The sequence below is a fragment of the Coturnix japonica genome, chromosome 19, assembly GCF_054131305.1.
Source record: "Coturnix japonica strain WE chromosome 19, WE-NBRP24, whole genome shotgun sequence".
Taxonomy (NCBI): Eukaryota; Metazoa; Chordata; class Aves; order Galliformes; family Phasianidae; genus Coturnix; species Coturnix japonica.
Window position 1 is genome coordinate 9,775,400 of NC_140681.1, and position 19,659 is coordinate 9,795,058.

Genomic DNA, 19,659 nt, shown 5'->3' on the forward strand with positions numbered 1-19,659 from the left:
ACACAACGGGTTAACCCGGCTCCCACAATCCATCCCTGTTTTGCAACGTCGCCGTTCGCGGCTGCGCTGTGCGTTCGTTCCATTCCGGGCCCCGTTTAGTCCTTCTGTTCTATCTATCTCTCTCTCTTTTTGCTTTTCTTATTTTAGAGGTGTCTGACCATGTTCTGAAGCGGCTTCTCCCGGACTCGCCTCGGATCCGCACGGCGCAGCTCTCGGTGGAGGAACAGCCCGACCCGCTGTGCTCGGTGAGCAGCCCCTATAGTGTGTAATAACACCGTGACAGCTGTTCTGTTAGTCGGGGCAGCTCCATATGGCTTCATGATGCTTCAGGTTGGGCGTTAGGGGATGTTTAGGAGCGGTGATGCTGGTGTGTGTGTGTTGGGGGGGGTTACTGTCCATAGAGGTGCTCAACATGGAGATGTGGCTCTCAGGGATGTAGTTGTGTGTGTGTTGGGGGGGGTTCCCATCCATAGAGATGCCCAACATGGAGATGTGGCACTCAGGGATGTGGTTACTGGGTGTGGTGTTGGGTTGTGGATCTGAGAGCTCTCATCCAATCTCAGCCATGCCATATAGAGTCCTGTTACAGCTCACACCAGTTTACATAGTGCTGCTGTTAGCATGCTAGAAGTTCCTACTATGGAAACTCAGGTCGTGTACTGTCTGATTACTGCTCTCAAAGCAAACCGTGATGGGTTTGAAACTTGTGCAGGCTGTGACCAATTGAGTGGTGCAGGCATTGGCTTGGTCCATTAAAGATACCTGGTTCATAAACCCTCTCCTTTATTGTACCTTATTTCTTTCTGAGCCCTGTTGTCTCAGCTGCTGGTGTGTATAATTGCATTTGTACTGTTGTATTCACAGGTAGTCACTTCAGTATGACTCAGATCTTGTTATTCTTCTTTTGTAGAATCATGGCAAGTCCAAGAACGAGGAAAGTTCTCAAGGAAGTCAGAGCCCAAGATGAGAACAATGTGAGAAAACTGTAACTTACTGTAGTTTCCCAGAGCTGAATTGTCTTTCTGTTTGCTCCACATGTAGTTGCTGTCCCTACAAGCTCACCTATTTCTGTGCTTGTATGTCTAAGTAATGGTAGCAGAGAAATATGGATGCACTGTATTTGCATTAGCCCTAGTAACATTGATTCGTAGATGTATTGTAACACGTGGCTGTGTGTTTGGCACGAGGCTTTCAGGGGCTCTGAGTGCTGTAAGCCCTGGAGTCCAAGCAAGTGATGTCTTGGGTATAATTAAACTGTCTGTTTCAAATAACTTGATAGAATGCTGCCTTAAATGTGATAGCCCTCAGACAGCTTCATTTTGTTTATGTCTTTCCCTACTGGTGTTTGGTATGTGGTGATGTTATAATACAGCTCAGGTAATTGAATGCTTTCCACTCATCATAAATAAACATTTAAGGGAAGCTTATGCTCCTGGGGTGGTGGTTCCAGCACAAAGAACTTTCCCTGCTGAACTTAATTCCTGCACACGACAGTTTCATGACCAAATATTGTGCTTTGGGAACTTCCATGTGGGTGAGAGATGGTTATGAGTTAGAGATGATTGTTTTCTCTCTTGCAGGTGTGTTTTGAATGTGGTGCATTTAACCCCCAGTGGGTGAGTGTGACCTATGGAATCTGGATCTGTCTGGAGTGCTCAGGAAAGCACCGAGGCCTGGGAGTCCACCTCAGGTCAGCCCTGCACTTGGGTTTCCTTTGGGGGTTTAATGGCTGTGAACAGAAGGGATTATTATGGAGGGGTGCAGAATATCTTCAGTTTCAGCATTTCTTGGGCACTTCTGCTTTGTGCTCCTCTCCAAAGTGAGCTTTATTCTCTCTGCCTTCACTGGAATTAGCTGGTATCTGTGCTGCATTGGTGCAGCTGTGTCGTGCCCAGGTCTAGAAAGCAGCATCTCCAGCTGGAGGTTACAACCTTACATTTAACAATAGTGCTCTGTTTTTTTTGTATATAACTTAATGAACATTAGCAAGAATTTATGGCCCAGGGTAGAGCTGACGTGTTTATTGCAGTCATGAATGCTCTGGGATGAGGTCATGGTAGGTGTTAGTGTAGGCTGCGTTAAGCAGTTGAGTTGTCATACCTGGTGGTCATTGTGAGCAGAAGCATGAAGCAGGGGCAGGGAGGTGCCTTGCAGGGCACTCACTTGTAATATTGAAAGTAGATAGGAAAGCAAAGCTTCCAAGTGAAGTTTTCTTTTACATAGCATGGTAGATTTCCTGGCTCATTGGAGAAAGCTGCTTTTTCTATCACTTTCCTTCTCTTGACAGTGTCTTTCAAGTGCCAGTACTTTATTTTTGCTTATTTCAGTGAGGATTTGACCGCCTTCTTAAGACACTCTTTCTTTCCATGCTTTGAGAGTGTTTATTAACATTTCTGTACCCCCAACCTTTTTTTTTTTTGTTGTTCCCGCTGATGTATCAGGAAGTTAAAAGAAGCCATTATTATTATTATAATTATTTTTAACTGATTTTCAGTTTTGTACGTTCTGTAACTATGGACAAATGGAAAGATATTGAGCTGGAGAAAATGAAGGCTGGAGGTAACAGGAAATTTCGCGAGTTCTTGGAGTCTCAGGATGACTATGATCCCTGCTGGTCAATGCAAGAGAAGTACAACAGCAAAGCTGCAGCTCTTTTTAGAGATCAAGTAAGTTCCATTGTGTATGTTCAGGTGGAAAGCCAACTTGTCCTTGCTTTACAGGACCAGTGCCTATGTAAGTATGGAAAGTTGTAGCTGGGATTCTGATTGTTTTCCTTCCCTTTTCAGGTTGCTACCATAGCTGAGGGCAAGGAGTGGTCCCTTGAAACTTCCCCTGCCAGGAACTGGACACCACCTCAGCCTAAAACGTCTCTCTCTTCCACTCATCGGTATGCACTGTTATTTATTATATATGTTATATATATATATAAAATATATATATATATAAACATATATATATATAAACATATATATATGTTTATTATATATGTTATTTATTATATATGTTATGTATAGCTTTTGAATCTGCTGTTGCTGATGTTTGAATGTCTGCTGCTTTTATGCTGTTGATGGCATCATCTGAACAAATGTTTATTTTGCTGGAGTTTCTGAATATGAGGAGGCAGAATTTCTGTTCATGCAACTTCTGCCCCACTCCACTTGTATCTTAAAGAATACACCCAAGACAACTGAGCAGGAGGACAAGACATCCTGTTTCTCTTTTGAGTTGCAATGCACCTGAGATTCATTGTGTCAGTCATGTGTAGTGTGTCACAGCTTTACTTTAACTACAGTTCAACTTCAGTTCACGATTGAGTGCCAAGGAGGAAGTAACAGGCTTTTCCTGGTGGTGCTAATTACTAATGGGAGCATCAAAGCTGGACAGCAGTTCTGTTTTTCTGCCTTTGCCTGTATGTTTGTCATTTTTTGCAATAATGAGTCAAGTTAACTGAAAAAGCCATTTAAAATAGACTTTTAGTGGTTACATTAAAGTTGCCTATGTGCTAAGGAAAAGAAATAATAAATTTCTCACCTGATTTATGATGACATACAACAAGATACATTGCTGAACTTGTAGTTTTTGCATTACAGTTTCACTGTTTTAAATCTTTTGTAGCTCTGCTGGACCTTCTCAGAACGCAGCTGCCTCTTCTGACAAGGCTTTTGAAGACTGGTTAAACGACGATGTCAACTCCTATCAAGGGTAATGCAATATTAATTAACTTTTTATTTGTGCCTGACACTCAGGATGTTACACTACAGCTGTGCAATTGTGATGCTGATTCACTGGGTCGTACTAATGAACAGTTACGTCCAAATGTTACAGTGGTAGGTTCCAAACTCTTATTGTATGTAGTACCCTAATGTGTTTTAGTCTAAGTTTATCGAGGTAATACTGCTCTTGTCCTTTTTTCCTCCCTTTTTCTTAAATTGCTTCATAAAGGTTTACTTAAGTTTCTGACATGAGTAAACTATTGGAGAATGATTAAGAAGGCATTATCATGCATAAGAGATGCCTTAAGTAGCAAGGATTCACCAGTTATGTTTCTGTTAAGTGGGTGGGTTTGTATTTTGGGTGCCAGGCACTTTGCTAATTCAGCAGCTGTCAGCACTAATAGGGTTTTTCTTGCAAGTGTGTTTAAGGTCTGCAAAATGATCGTTCTTTTATGCTTTGTATTTTTGATTAATGACTTGAATTCATGTGTGTTAATACAGATCCTGTTTATTCCTTTTCTTATTGTAGTGGCCAAGAGAACCGCTATGTAGGGTTTGGAAATACAGTAACCCCTCCAAAGAAAGAGGATGACTTCCTGAATAATGCCATGTCTTCTCTATACTCTGTAAGAAAATATTTGAGGACTTCTTTGATCTTCAGCAGTATTTCCTTCTGTTTCAAACTCTGTTGCACTGCAAGTAGACAAGGTTGCAAGTAGATACAATGAAATGCAGAACAGTAGTTCAGTTCCTGGGTGCAGGGAAGATACTGGAGGACTTGAAGTTAAGCATCATATCTGAGATTAGTTCTTAGAGATAAGGAAATGAGGATCTATGAAAACATGACAGCATATGGTTTTACGTTGTTGTTAGTAAAGCAGAGATAGTTGAAAGTTGGGTTGTTGGAAGGAAACAGGGTACAGTCAGGAGCTGTCATTTACTGCAGAGCTGGGCAGGGCAGACTTTGACATTTGGAGTCACTTAGACATGTAGTATGGTTTTTGACCAGGGTAAGTGTATGTAGATATGTAGAGCATCATCATATGATTTGGACACAGAAAGGCCCTTGTGTTAATGTGCTCGGAAGCTGTATTTCTAGTTATGTTGTAGACTGTAGGCTAGAGAGTTAAAATCAGGATCCACATCCATAATACATTGCAGATGTGCTTAGACAGCAAAAAAAGAGGCAGCCCTGTGTTGTCCAAGTGGCTGTCAGCTGTTCTTGGGATATATGACGTCATTGACACATAGGACTGAACTGCCCTCTTCTGACCATGGATGTGTATTACAGTGTGATTTTAAAGCATTTATGTGTATTCATCCCAGTGAGGAAACCTAAAATGTAACGTGTTACCTCAACATCCACTCTTGAAAGAAATCATCTGTCCTTTGATGGGATTTATTAAAAGAAAAAGATTAGAATCATTCTTCTTCACTTTCTTTAGCTGCTTTCTTAGAATGATAGTTTTCACCCAGCTGTTTCTAACAGAATAACAGCTGAAACTGTGTTTTGTCACAAGTAGTGGACGTTCATTGCTATTTTACAGTTGAGTGAGAGGCTGCCATTTGCTCTCACTGATGGGTGATTCCTATATCCACAGGACAGGCTGTATTAGAGCACATTTTGACTTAATTTGGTATGTAATAGTGAACACTTGGTCTGTTATTAATATTCATATAACTCGGTGCATTCTTGCTTTCTTTTAAAGGGATGGAGCAGTTTTACAACTGGAGCAAGCAAGATTGCCTCGGCTGCTAAGGAGGGGGTAAGTAAACACAATGTATTTTAGTGCACTTCTTGTGAACTAGAAGTGGTTCCATCAGCATGATCTGGCTTCCAATAGGGATCTGTCTTTAAAAGCATTACCAAGACAGACTAAATCCTGTTTGTTGCACTTCTCTGCCCATGGCATATGAAATACTGGCAGTGTTCCTGTCTGCTGTATTTCTCATGTTTCTGAGTGGTCATTTCTTGTAAATTCAATTGTAAGTTTTCCATTCGTTTTGGAAAGGATCTCAGCATTTCAGGTGTGTGTGTTTGCTAGGAATAAAACCTGTTATTTTTAAATCTGAACTTCTTTTTTGCAGGCTACCAGGTTTGGATCTCAAGCAAGTCAAAAGGTGATCATAGATTAAGCTTGATCTCATTGATGTTTAAAAGCCAATTATTGTCATGCATTTGTCTTACTAGTTGATTCAGGCTTGTGTATTTATCTTCGTGGTGCACAGTAACTCTTAGGTTCTAGCTCTTATTTCCATGGGAATTGCACTCAGTTACTGTGATAAAATTAAATAGAAAACAGGGTGATAGGCTGCTGTATGTGTAACTGTCAGGTGTATTCAAAAGGCAGCAGAACAAAAAGCACTCCTATTTTATTTATATGAAGCTTAAATGCCTGTCTGAAAGTAGATTTCTTTTGCAGGTGTTCTAATGTAAAGCAGTCCGTTCACAAATTCTATTAAGATACTGCATATGTGAACTGCTTAATATTGTTAAGTTCATTTGATTGGGTGAACTTAAAACAATGGAAATTCTAGAAATATTTCCTCTTTCAAACTAAGGTTAAGACAGAAACAGCTAAACCTGAGCTATGCAGAGCTGTGGTGTAAGCAAGATCTATTTGCATAGAATAGAATTAAATTGGAATGTTAAAACCTGTAAAAGGAGGGGAGTCTTTAAAGTGCTAGTGTTCTGCCACCTGCATGTGGCAATGCTTTGTATAAGGTATTTGACTTGGAGCTGTGACTGCCTGTAAGCGCAGCACTAACCTGGCACGTGGCTGGGCTGCTCTTGTGCCTTACAGGTGTGAATCTGCAGGTGTTTGAGCAGGAGATGTGTGCAGTTGGATGGCAGCGCTCCACAGAACAAGCCAAGTTTGTGTGTGACTTTTCACAATGAGCAAAAATGAGAGCAGCCAAACTTTATACCTAAGAGCTTTAAAGTATTCACTGTTTGGCAGGTCTTCCTTTTTCACTTCAGCCAGTAGTTTACCTTTCAGAGAACTGCTCTTTCTTCATAACACGTGTAAATAAAATGCAAAGTGTACAAATTCATCACATCTACTGACAAGGACCTCAGCAGTGCGATGTCCTGCGGCCTAAGCTGTGTTATTGAAGCTCACGTTTGCTTCCTGAAATGTGTTCTATCCCTCTGTAGAACAGGCAGAGCATCTTATTGATGGATTTATTGTAAGTGCATTTGATGTCCTTTGACCAAACGTGTTCACTGCCAGTCCTGTCAGTAGATGTGAGGTTGGTGCAACGTAACTTGCCTGAAAGAGTGCTTCCAAATTATTTGCTAAAAGCTGCTTCTTCTACCTTCCTTGCTCTTTCTCTTTTGCTGTCTGGGTAAAGTTTTGGGGCTACAAGCAGCAGCCAGAGCCGGTAACACTCTCACATATGTTCTTGTGCATGGATTCCTTGTCACTGTTGGTGCTGAATATGTGCATTTGCTTTTTTTTTTTTTTTTTTTTGTGCCTTTTAAGTCAAATCTGTTCAGAATAATGTTGTGTGTTTTGTATGGTAACGTTCCTTCAAACCCACTTAAAGGAGGTTAAAATGGATAGAGATATCCAGATAGAGATATCTCTCTCTCTGTGCTCAGAAAACATTCTGTGCTTCTTTCCATGCTCCCCATAAACACCGATTTCAGGATTTCCTTTTGCATGTCTGATCCAGGTACTCAAGGCACTACCCTGGGGTGCTGTTTGGAGGCAGGCAGGCTCTTTAATAAACACACTGTGATGTAGTGTTAGCAATGGTGCTATCCAAAACCAACAGCAGCAAAGATAGTGATTTCAAAGGAAACATACCCAAATCTCATTTTTCTTTATTGATGAAATTGTGTGGTTGAGGATGTGGCTTTACATCACAATTCATGCTGATACAAGCAATTGCTTCACTTAGCATGGCTCAACCGTTAGTCTGTTACACCTTCTGTTAGGTAACATCCGCTCAGTGTGACGGGCTGAGTACTTGCCAGGGGGGGATCTGTCATATTTGAAGAATCCTATTCAATCCCCTCTGTGGTTTTTCTTGAGCGCTTCCTTAGCCTCACTTCCAGTGCAGACAATGTGAAGCATTTGTAAAACCTTGCTGTCTCAGTTGGAATTGTCATTTTGTGATGACCCTGTGTCTTGTTCTGGGCTGTAAGAGAAGTTTTGGAGTGTGTTGTTTCCTCTCCCTGCAGCCTGAAATGAGACTGTGTGAGTCTTCCAACACAGTGTTGCCTCCTGTGTATGGCTTAGAAACCATTGGCTTATTAACAGGTAGCACCAGCAGCACTGTGAGGCAAAAGAATTGGTGAGGAATGTTCAGAACAAATGTAATTCTACATGTGATATCACTGGGGGAGAACAAGGGAAAAAAAATAGTGAATGAAGTCAGTCTTCCCAAATTCTCATCTGTGGGCTCAGCATAGGGCCTGTCCTTAGGCTGTCACTGGTTGATCCATTGCTTCTGCTCCTGCTGTGTGAGGTCAGGTTTTGCTTTGGCTCTGGGCAGCCCCAGCAACCCTCTGCCATGTGTCTCTGGTCTCGGTTGGTTTTCCTCAGCACTGTACTGTGTGCTTTCAGCTCATTCTGCTTGTCTGAATCAAAGCTTAAGGCTTCATGTATTTTTTTGGAGACACTGCTGAGAAATGGATCTGCTGAAAATATGGGCTGTTTTGTTGTTGTTGTTTTGGTTTAAAGGAAAACATAACTGACTTTTGTTTTTGTTTTGCTTTTAAATAGGCATCAGAGTTAGGTCAGACATTAAATGAAAATGTTCTCAAACCCGCACAGGAAAAGGTAACTTTGGAACTAGTAAATTCCTTACAGAATATGATCACAATGACTCAGGGAGAGATTGTATCTTCCTATCACAACTTCCCAAGCTCTCAGTGTGTCCTTCTGTTGGGTTGGTTTCTTTCTTCTTATACAAGCTCACTAGTGAGGGGGAAAAATCAAATAACTTGGAGCTAATAAGTGACCAAAGGAGGGTTAATGAATGCATTTCTCCCTGCTATGCTTTTCTATGTCCAAAAGAGTCTGTTGAAGTCTTTACCATTAGATATTCCTGTATAGATTTAATGGTTTCAGTAATGGAAGATGGGCTAAGAGACCCTAAATGAATAAAGAAATCATTTTTGTAAATATTAATAACTATGGCTGTTAAGTTGATAGTCTTTTTCCCCTCTCTGCACGTCAGTATTTGTTACATTCAGCCAAACATCTTTAAGCCACTGTTTGTTCATCTGCTGCCTCATCGGAGACAGTAAAGCTTGGAGCAAAGTGTGTATGTGTGTGCATACATAAATAGGGTGAATGAGCACAGGTTATCAGATAGAAATAATGATCTTGCAACCTTTACTTGGTACTTGTGCAGAAACTTCTGGTGGCTATTACCAAGTTTTGCATGCATTCTTCAGCAGAATATGGTCTAAAGTAACACTGAGCTGTTCTAGTTGTGCTGTTTCTGGGAAACACAGATGACTCTAAGAAGGAGAACCTTCTTCACACTATTACTGACCACGAACATACGGCTAATGGCTCTTTGAAAGCACACACAGCCACCTTGGTGAATGTAGGAAGTAGCCACACCAAAAAGCAAGGCGGGCAGTGCTCCTGAATGCTGACAGCACCAGCTTTAGGGTCATAGAGTGGCTTGGGGTGGAAGGGACTTCAAGGATCATCAAGTTGCACCCCCTGCTGCAGGCAGGGCACCTCTGGTTCACCTCACATTAAATGTTGCCTTCCTGTTTCCTGTGGTTAAAAAAAAGAAAGTATTACTTTTACATCTTCCCCATTTGCCATATGTTTGTTCTGTGCTTCTAAAGCAGCCTGGTGTTGGTTTCCAAAGAGAAGCTGATGCCGCTGCTTTGGGATGCAGGTTAATTTCCAATTTGAAAAGTATCTTTTAGTAACAACAGGAATTGACTTGCATTGCTTTTATTAATTCAACATTCTGTACTTGGATTCTTCTGTGATTTGAAATGCTAATTGGGATTATTTTCCCCCAGTTTATCCACAGTTTCTTTCACAGTGCTTAGGAATGTTATTTTAGGGCAAAACTTTGGGGGAGTGTCTTTGTTTTTAGTGCTTTTAGTTTTCTTTGTTTTTCAGTGTTAGTGTAACACTGCTTTCCTCAGGTTCTGTTTGCCCATAGAGCATTTCATTGTATTTCAAAGGGCTGAGATCTGTTCCACTGGAGACCAATGGATTTTGTATTATCTTAATGGATTATTATTCGTATCTTAAATTTGTTAGCCCTGACTTAGGGTTACTGTGATTCACGTCAGGTTTTTGTGCTCGTTCATTTCTTGTTACTAGCTGATACCACAAGAAAACTTGTCTTAAGGCTTCAGCAGTGCCCTGTTCGGTGACTAATGACCAATACTTTGATTCATTAGGTGAAAGAGGGGAAAATTTTTGAGGAGGTCACCGTGGGGGTATCGCAGTTGGCCAGCAAGGTATGGAGGGGCCTGCTTCCCTTGGAGGAGGCCAAGCAGTAAGCCAGTCTCCATATTCTTATACAGCACTTTGAATGACCACTAAACATCTTTAGTCTCTACTTGCGGTGAATAGAAATGCAATTTCCAACCTGCAGTATTTGGGGTACTAAAAGAGCTCTACAGCTTTGATGCAGTCCCTTTAATGGCTTCACTGAGGGCATGTTGTAGGGCTGTAAGACAACCAATGTCCTGAACACACAAAGAAAACCTCTGCTGGAGAATATGGAGACAGCTTGTGTTGTGTTTGTGTGGTTGAACTTAACTAACATTGCATACCTTTTTCTTTGTCTTCTTTTGCAATCGTTGCTTGGTTTTGTGGTAAGTGCTCTCTGTGCCTGCTAGGTGCAGAAGTCTTGCAGAATCAGTGTTACTTAGGAGGGTTTGTTTGTCTATTAAGTGCTTCAGATCTTATCATATAACAGCTCAGTGCCTGAAGTGCAGGGAATATTTGAATAAAGCAAGTTTTGTGTTACTTGGTCTGCTTAAAGCCTGGCAACTTGGAATCTGAGTTCTGGGGTTCCTCCTCCATGTCTGTGACTTAGAATAGTGACTTCCATAGGTGTCACTTGTGTTTCTAACTAAATGCCAGTCCAAAATAATAACCCTGAGAGTGGTCAGTTAGCCATACTTGCTCTAGAGCTCAACATTTGTCCTGTTCGCATGAATAATACTAGTGAGAATGAGTGAAAGCAGTGTATTAAGTATTAGAGATGTCAATACTAGTCATGTGAAGCATCCAAAGAGTAGCATTGTCATTAAATTCAGTTTCACGTGAGTATTCCCAACATTTTTGTTACGGAGTTCTAGAAGGCAATACATACAAAAGCCCTTTCTTAAAGAAGTAGATTAAAATGCTGAACTTTATGTACTTCTCATCCAGCAGAGTGGGGTTGTCAAACACCTTTCCTTTGGATCAACTAGAAATTGCTCATCAAAAGTGTTAATATTAATCAGTGTAGTGAAATTTTTCATAGTGTGTTATATGTATCTGAACAAGTGGGAGAATGGGTTATGTGGGCTCAGTCCAGATGAGAAGTGTGTTCTTTCTGCCTAGGTTCAGGGAGTTGGGAGTAAGGGATGGCGAGATGTCACCACTTTCTTTTCTGGGAAACCAGATGATCATTCTGAAAGGTATTTCTTTTTTGTTATTATTTTCTGTCTCTTTAAACACCTCATTTTGTCCCCTCCGTGTTCTCTGCAGTGCAGAGTACCAGATATTCTTTGTAAATGTGAAGAAATTATTCTGTCTTTGGGGGGATAAAATTGCAAGTAGTCCTTCTCTAAAGTAGTTTGGGGGGCCCATAAAGCTGTTCTCAGTCTGAGAGCAAAGTAGTGCTCTGCACCTTGATGTTTAAGTGATGCCAAATGCATCAATGTCTTTGTATTGTAGACTGTTAGCACTACATTTGAATTAGAAGAATAAATAGCGCTGTTCTGAGAAATGCATCAAATTCTTTTGCCTTTTGTTTTTGTTTCAGCAAAGGGTAGTAATGTTATCGTTTTCCTTGTGGTCGTTCCTGTTTATTGTTGTGTTTGTTATAACTAATTTATTTCTCCCTTCTTCTTTCTCCTTGCCTTGCCAATAACAGACCAGCTGAGGGATGCAGCTACCAGAACAGTGGAGAGGAGGGCTACCAGAACAATGCTGTAGATCAAAGCTTCTGGGAGACCTTTGGCAACTCAGAGCCACCGAAAGCTCATAAATCTCCAAGCAGTGAGAGCTGGACCTATGTGGACAATTCCACAGAGAAGAAGAGCTCCGATAGCTGGGACGTGTGGGGCTCAGGAACAGTCTCCAACAACAAGAACAGTAACAGCGACAGTTGGGAAAACTGGGAGACCAACTGGGAAAACACAGGAGGGGAGAGCAAGGCCAAAAAACCTTCTAAGGCAACAAAAAAGGCATCTTCAGCTGATGATAAGTGGGATGACTGGTAGAACTGTTAACCTTGTTTTGGTGCAGCTAGGAAAGGGAGACCACGCTGGCTGATTGAGAGGAGAAAGTTTTACACCCATCTGGAGTATCTTGGTTGACTTTACTGATGTGTTACTTTCTGTGCTTTTTCCATTTGTTTTCCTTCTGCCCCAGTCTAGGAAGAAAAAACAAGTAGTGTCTGAATCTTTTATTACGTGAAGATGGTTCTCTCGTTTTTATGGGTAGTGAGAAATATATCTTCTCCTTGCACTACTGAGGCTGGGTACACTGACTTTAAGAGCGATCTGAAAGACACGAGCACGTTTTAATGCCATAGTCTTGCATGTGTAAGCTCATAGGTATTCATCCAGCCTTCATATTATTTGAGATGACCAGAGATGTTTAACACAAATAAAGAACAGGCTGTATCTTGAAAAGGCAGCCTTTAAACGAACAAGCTGAAGTTGAGTAGATCCAGCTGAAATGCCTTATGGATTGCTGTGACTGTACGAGGTCTGGCAATTCAAACTGGTCTGTAAGGTACTTTTTATTGGAGCTTTGTTTTTAATCTTTGTGAGATTTTTAGATTTATTTTCTCCCCTTAGAATTAATCAGGAGTCTGGAGGTAGACGATTATCTGTTCCCACTGATCATTTTGGCAGCCTGAGCTATCAAGGGATATTCAGAATGGCTCCTTGTGCACTGTGTAAATTCTTAACCCATCAAGCAAGAATAGCAGCTCTCTTACACAGATGTGATGCAGTGCTGTCTGTCCTCCTTCTTTGCCTTTACCCTTCTCCCGCTCTAAGTATTTTGTAGGGTCTGCTTTGTTTTATTTTTTTATCTTTTTTTTTCTTATACCTATCTGTGTTATCTATACTGACAAAAATGAGATCTTCCTGCTGCTTATGGCCTTCTGGACATCTGTTTGGCAACTCAGCAGTGAAATGAGTTAGTAAAAAGATTCCAGTAAGAAAAAATGCATGGAAAATATGAGTACATTGAGGAGAGAGTCTGGCGGTGAGTGCCTTCCAGGATGAGTAGATGTCTATGTTTAATAGTAAAACTTAGATTAAGCAGATGTTTTCCAAATTAATCTTTAATATGTCAAACTGTATCTCTCTCTGTCATGTACTTCTCCACGTTTTCTTCCTGGATCCTGTTAGAGGAATACAATTTTGGAAGCTTCAGGAAATCCTTGTCAGCATTAAGGAATGGGACAGAAGATCCAGTTCTGTCTCAGTTTTGACCCCTGAAGGTGCTTCTCATGATACAAACCATAATGTATACAAAAGACCTGTGATCTTTCAACAGTCGAGATGTTTGTATTTTAGGGGGTGGATCATAAATGTACACTGCCTGAAAATAATCAAACTTCAATTCATGACATCGTTATAGTCTGCTTTGGTAGCAGCATGGAGTTCATATGATGGACCCTGCGGATCTTAATCCCTACCCAAAAAGCCTTTTATTTTTAAAAGCAATGAATTGTTTGAGTAACTGATAGACCCAAGTTACTGAAGTTACCTCAAATGATGTTCTTTTTTTTTTTCCCCCCTCATCAAGGAGGAAAAAAGCTCATCACGGAGTTTTTCCATGCTGTAGTGGTACCAAGAAGACAAAAAATTACATTCAGCAGCTAAAAAAGAAAGGGGAAAGAGGAAGGGGCCTACCAATCGCTCCCAAATGTAGCACTTATTAAAGGCTTACAATCTTTGCAAATACCATACAGGTATTTGTGGCCTGTTTCTCTATTTCTATTAGCGTTACCTTTCAGATAATGAACAAAATATTTTCCTAGACTTCTCTAACCCTGTCCTACGGCAGTTACATTTCTTTTTTCCCCTTTGCTGTTCAGGCGATGCTCTGAAGCTCACACAGTGTGTGGTGCTGCCCAGTGCCCAGGTCTGGGCTGAGTCATACCTTCTCCTTGGGGAGTGGTCAGAGGAGAGGCCTTGGTTTGCAGCACTGCTGCTGGTGCTATAGACAGACGGTTACAGCCTTGCCTATAGGATTTTGTTCTTCTAATCCTGTTCCAGATACAGCTTTATTATCACTCAGTTGCATGTCAACCAGAACTGTCTCTTTATGCATATACCTCTGTTGCCTATTTGTCACCTGTCCATGGTGCAGTACGTGGCTGTGATGCACATCCTTGAGGGCTACATACCGTGGTGTATGTGAAGGAGCACTGCTGTGCTGACAGTGTCCTTGTGACATCTTGCAGCAGTGACAGCAAAATGCACCTGTTGCATTTCCTGACTGCTGGTATCTGTCTGGAGTGATGCAAAGCTGAATCAGCCTCCTCTGGACAAACTTAGTATGGTTTCTTTTCATAAAGCTCCTGAAATAGCTGATAGTGGGATAAGCTTTATTTTAGTGTTTTCTGTTAGCAGTGCTATGACGTGTTTGCATACGTTCTCAGCTGTGTGCTTTGCCTAGGAGAAAACTGGTTTATTTATATCTCACTTATAGCTATGATTGGTATGAGCCTTTCATTTGCTTTTCTGGTATTACTTCTGGATTTTTAAGACTTTATTTTCTACATTAACGTAAATGGCCAGAGCCCTGCTAAGGTTTTTGGGCATTAATTTTTCTTCCAGTTCAGGAGACGATGGCAGAGCAGTGTCTTCCTTGATGTAGCACCCAGAAGGGTGTTACTGGAAGAAACAAAAACCCAACATCATGACAGAAAGTGGAACAGCAACCACAAATCTTGTGTGCTAATTGGCTTTGGTTTGATGGACAGGTTGGTACAGATTCAGACAAGTCACTAAAAAATACATTTCATCATGTCTTCTGATGGAGAGGATGAAATGAAGCCACTTTCCATTGCACAGCTTCAGTTTTATTGGACTTTTTGTTTAAGAGTGTGTGGTTCAGAAGCTTGTGCTGTTTGAAGTTATTGTGTTATTAGAGGGGAAGTTTATTGTTTCCCCTCTTTTCCTCAATTCCTCTTTTTTTTTCTCCTGATCATGAGACTTTTAGGTAGGTGCACATCACTTTCGTTTCAATCCCACACCAGTTATTAGCAGTTCTGAGCCATACAGGCAAACAACCAGGCACTGCAGTGGTGGATAGCAGCTTTTGTACAGCTTTAGCTTTGGAAGGCACAGAGCAGTTGGGTTCTTCCAGGTGGCCTGGAATCAGAGAAACATTAAGGTGTTACAACTGAGTGCTGCTTGCCATAAAGAGCATTTGAGTTGGGCATTGCTTTGAAACATTTCATTTGTGTTTTGGTGCCTCCTAATAGTCACAGTGTTTTCAAGAAGTGCTTGGCCAGCTCTTCGTGTTGGCTGAGACCTGAAGGGTAACGCTGCTTTTGTTTTCCCAGGCAGATATGTAACATTCCATGGGTTCATCGTGTATTTATGAGTGTAATGATCTGTGCAATAACTTAACGAAGTGTAGGTAAAACGTTTCTTGTTTAATCCAGTCCAGGATACAGTTAAAGATACAGTGGTCTTCTTTGCAAATAGCTGCCAGCCAACCAAGGTGTTTCAGTTCTCCCTCTACTTTGGCAGTTCTGAATTCCAGTAATGATGGATTGAGCAATCAATGACTTAAACAGAAATCAAGAATTGAGATGATGCGCATCATTGGAGTTTGATTGTAACGGTTCATGGTGATCTCTCATTATAGAGCCCTTCTTCATTTTTGAGGCCAGCAGAAACCTGGTCAGCCTGGAATGCTGTATCTTTAATTTTCCTGATGTGTTTCGTGTGAAGTTCACAGGAATGGCAATTTCAGTGAACGCTATTCATTGTTCTGTAGAGTGATACCAGACTTGAACTGCAGTGTCATCTTTTAAAGAGCATCATAATAAAGCAAAGAGCTGTGGAGCAGAGCAGTGTTAAGCCCTTTTTCAGGAGACTTCCATTACTTTTTTGAAAGCCTTGGGAAAAGTCATTGGTTTCCATCAGTGTCACTATGTGGCTTTTGAATGAAGCAGGTCTTACTGTGGTTAGCGACACAGGATGAACTCAAAATAGGGCACTTAATTAAGATACAAGCAAAGTTCCGTGTCATTGCCAGTATGTAACTGTCTTTTTGGATGAGAACAATCTGACGTTAGCAGTGTGATGGTGTTGGTGTTCTGCACATTCCCTGCTGTGGGTGGTGAAGGACAAAGGAAGCTGCCTATGTTGCCTATGTGTGCCTATGTCAGAGACCACAGTGGATGCTTCATCTGTGTTGTGTAGGGGTTTCATAGTCTTACTTCAAAAATCAATTTAAGAACTTGTGTTAGGAATAGTTGATAACAACAGTGTTTGGATCTTGATTGATGTGAGCTACAAAATACAAATTGAAGTGGTTGCACGTACTTCTATGGATGCTATTTTAACAGCTTGCCTACAAACACTGCAGGAGATGAGGTAGTTTTTTTTATAGTCTTCCTTCCCAAGCTGCCAGGTTCATCTGGCACATCCTTCAGCTGGTGGTGATGCTTCATGTTCAGATTCCAGTCCCCTCCATCAGCCAGACAGCCATGTGGCTGTGCATGTGCCTGCCCTGAGCTTTATATAAGTGGTACAAGGATCCAGTCGTGTTGACCTGTGGGAGGGAATTGCATTGATTTTTTTCCCCCCAGAAAAGTGGGCAGTGGGTTGGGTGGCTGCACTATCACCATCGCAGTGATGTGCTGCACTTGTTCCTGTTGCAGTGCTCAGTGTGTGGGATGCACAGCTTCTCACTATGGTTGCTGCAGGCAGTGGGATGTGTTGGCTGCAGGGAAGCTTGGAGCCATCCCTTCTGAAAGCATATGGAGGCCTGTTACCTAGAAATGTACAAAATAACATGAAAATCACAAATACTTGCTCTGAGCAGGATGGTGGGTGAAACAAAAAGTCCTGTATAAAGAGAAGCAGAGCTGAGCTGTCCCATTTGAAAGCAGTAAAACCCAAAGGTCCAACCTAAGTGCAGCATCTTTGTCCATCACCTGTAAATCACCGGCTCACACATAAGCCAACACTCATTACTCGTCTGGTTTGGCTTTGCAGGAGGCTGCATCCCATCAGCAGTGCAGGGAAAGAGAGGTCGCCTCCTCTGAGGAAGACACTGGTTCTCTACTTGGGTGATGGATCAATCCACTTATCTCAGTAGCGTGGCTGCTTCTCAAGCAGCGGAATGCAGTGCTATCAGCTCCTTGTAGTTTTCAACCCCCCCCCCCCCCCTCCTTGTATTTCCCATTAAGCACTGCCAAGTTGTGCTCCCTCCGAGGACTGCTCAGCTCTGCTGAGGCTGCAGAATGTTGCAGCAGGTAAAGAAATAAATCAGCTCCTGCCAGGAAACATGGGAAGGCTGGAGTGTGTCTCTCCAGGGGAAAAAATACAGATAAAATTGGTCCACTCCTGATTGAAGTGCCACTGCTTCATAACAACAGGACTGCTAAAGTTACCTCCAGTGAAGTATTCAGTTGTGACTACATGGACCCAAACTCTCTTGTGTGTAGAGTTTTTTCTGCACCCCTGCTATGACTGTCTGGTACGTATGTAAATCAATGTGCCAGGCTGGATGTGGGATGTTGTGATCCATCTTTGAAATAGAAATTCACTTCTTGATGGTAACCTGCGCTTCTTGCACATAAGCTTGTTGCCCTTCCTGCAGGATTTGCCCTCTGCTCGCTGATTTCCTGCTGACTGCAGCAATTCCCTGCACTCAGCTGCAATGCACTGCTCTTCAATGGCAAATTTAGCCCTCCTCACCAGGACTTCACCACTCAATGTGGGCTCTGCAGTGCAGGTAAGAATAGAGTCTGAACCTAAAACCGCTGGGGAGACCTAAACTTGTTGCCCAACCTGCGGTTCATCTCTGGGTTGGCCACAGACCTTGCAGTGGAGCACAGAAGGGCAATAGCCTCAGATGCTCTGAGAGCCCAGAGCAGGTTGGAGGGATGCTGCAGAGAGGCCTCACTTCCCCTTCCTTCCTCTAGAGGGGATTGTGTCCCTGTGCCTGGCTCTAAGGGAGCGCTGAGCAGCTGAATGCAAGGTGATGGTCGGTTCGCTTCATGTGTCTGCTTATCTGCTTTCCCATCCTGTCCCACCTTGCACTTTCATAATGTGCAAAGCCTGCGTGGCATTCACCACTCTGACCCCAAGGAGAGACCCCAAGGTGGGTCTGTGTCCCTGTCGTAGTGCTCTGCAGCTCCCAGCTTAACACAGGGGTGACAGCCTCACCCAAAGGTGAACAGCAGAGCCAAACCTGTCAGACCTGCTCTGAATCTTCATACCCAGCACTGGAGGGTGAAAGTTAAGGGCTATTGGAACTTGTAGAGCTCCTTCTGGCAGCTGCTGAGGAATGGGGAAGTGGAGATGATGCAGGTTCCACATTGTGCTGCGTAAAAGTGGTTTTTCTGTCATCCTTTGCTTTAACTCGTGTGGGTTTTGGTTTTGTTGTTTTGTTTTTACTGAGAACATTCATCAGTTTATTACACCGGTTGGTGTTTGATGTTCTCATTATGGCTGTGCATCCATGAAACAACGCTACTGCAGGATAACTGTGGGGTTTTTTCATTGCTTTCTTGGTTTTGGTGGCTTGTTGGTTGGATTGGATTGGATTGCTTTCTTTTTTGCAGGGCAGGGTTCAATTCTTCATGCTTTTTGGAGAACCCTGAGCTGCAGTTGTTCACAATGTTACAGGACACAAGGATCCCTCCAGTGGCTGTTTTGTAGCCAAGCAGTCTGTTTTTCCTCTCCTTAGTCTCATTGCTTGGTGTTAGCAGTCTTTACATTGGAAAGAAGAGCTGTCTTTTGCCCTAACGTATCCTCGTTTATTTTCTGGAGCCAAAGGGCACCCAATGATGTGAAATCTCCAGCTTAGATTTATAACTGCCTAAATAAGAAACTGTTGACCAGCAGGCTCATGTTCAACCAGCAAAAAGTGATACATCTGCCCAAACCTCTCAGTCCCTGTTGGACCTGTTGGCTGTGAATGCCCTTTTTGCTAAACTGAATCAAAATCAGTGGGGATAAATGCATTGGGTTTAACAGCCTGCTCCTCCTGAGTTGGTGACCACTGGGGCTGTGAAATCAGAAGGGTGTGACATTGGAACTGCTGTACTAACAGCCAGCAGCTGCTCCTCCAGGCCCAGTTATTTGCTTGCTGACCAACAGTGCAGCACTGGGCTGCGGGCTGAGCCTGCACAAGGCACACAAGGGTAGCCTGTGTTCCTTGCACATGGGAGTGAGGATGTCTGGGAGAGCCAGGATAGAAGCAGTGTTGTTGGTGCAGCCCTGGATGCTGTTTGCATTGGACAGGAGCGCTGTGGCCGGGGCTTGTTCTGCTCCTCTATCAGCACAGAGCTGGGGGAACACAGCTGTGGGTACTTGCATCCTGTGTCAGACCTTCCATCCTCACTCTGCCCCCACCTCTATGTGCAGAAACAACTTCTTCCACCCTCTCTCTGTCTGCTTGGAGAGGTGGACATCAGAATCATGGAATCACTGAGGTTTGAAGAGACCTCTAAGATCTCCAAGTCCAAGGGTTTGTATCCTCCTGGTACTGCAAACAATAGGCAGGTGGGCCCTTAAGGGAAGAGG

General features: G+C 42.5%; 1 protein-coding gene across 19 annotated transcripts; it reads left to right on the plus strand.

The window, feature by feature from the left end:
* The first annotated feature begins 59 nt into the window (after positions 1-59).
* Positions 60-15,966, plus strand: ARFGAP1 (ARF GTPase activating protein 1). 19 transcript variants are annotated; one of them, XM_015881617.3, is made up of 14 exons: positions 60-245; positions 911-974; positions 1,581-1,690; positions 2,495-2,666; positions 2,787-2,887; positions 3,616-3,702; positions 4,243-4,339; positions 5,423-5,479; positions 5,802-5,834; positions 7,068-7,097; positions 8,447-8,503; positions 10,105-10,164; positions 11,261-11,337; positions 11,790-15,966. In XM_015881617.3, the coding sequence occupies exons 2-14, from the start codon at positions 915-917 to the stop codon at positions 12,142-12,144; spliced, it is 1,296 nt and encodes a 431-aa protein (XP_015737103.1). In that variant the 5' UTR covers positions 60-245; positions 911-914; the 3' UTR covers positions 12,145-15,966. The 19 variants fall into 19 exon arrangements, with proteins under 19 accessions (XP_015737103.1, XP_015737104.1, XP_085376518.1 ...); XM_015881618.3 differs by having other exon boundaries at positions 11,796-15,966; XM_085520392.1 differs by lacking the exon at positions 10,105-10,164.
* The last annotated feature ends 3,693 nt before the right edge of the window (positions 15,967-19,659 follow it).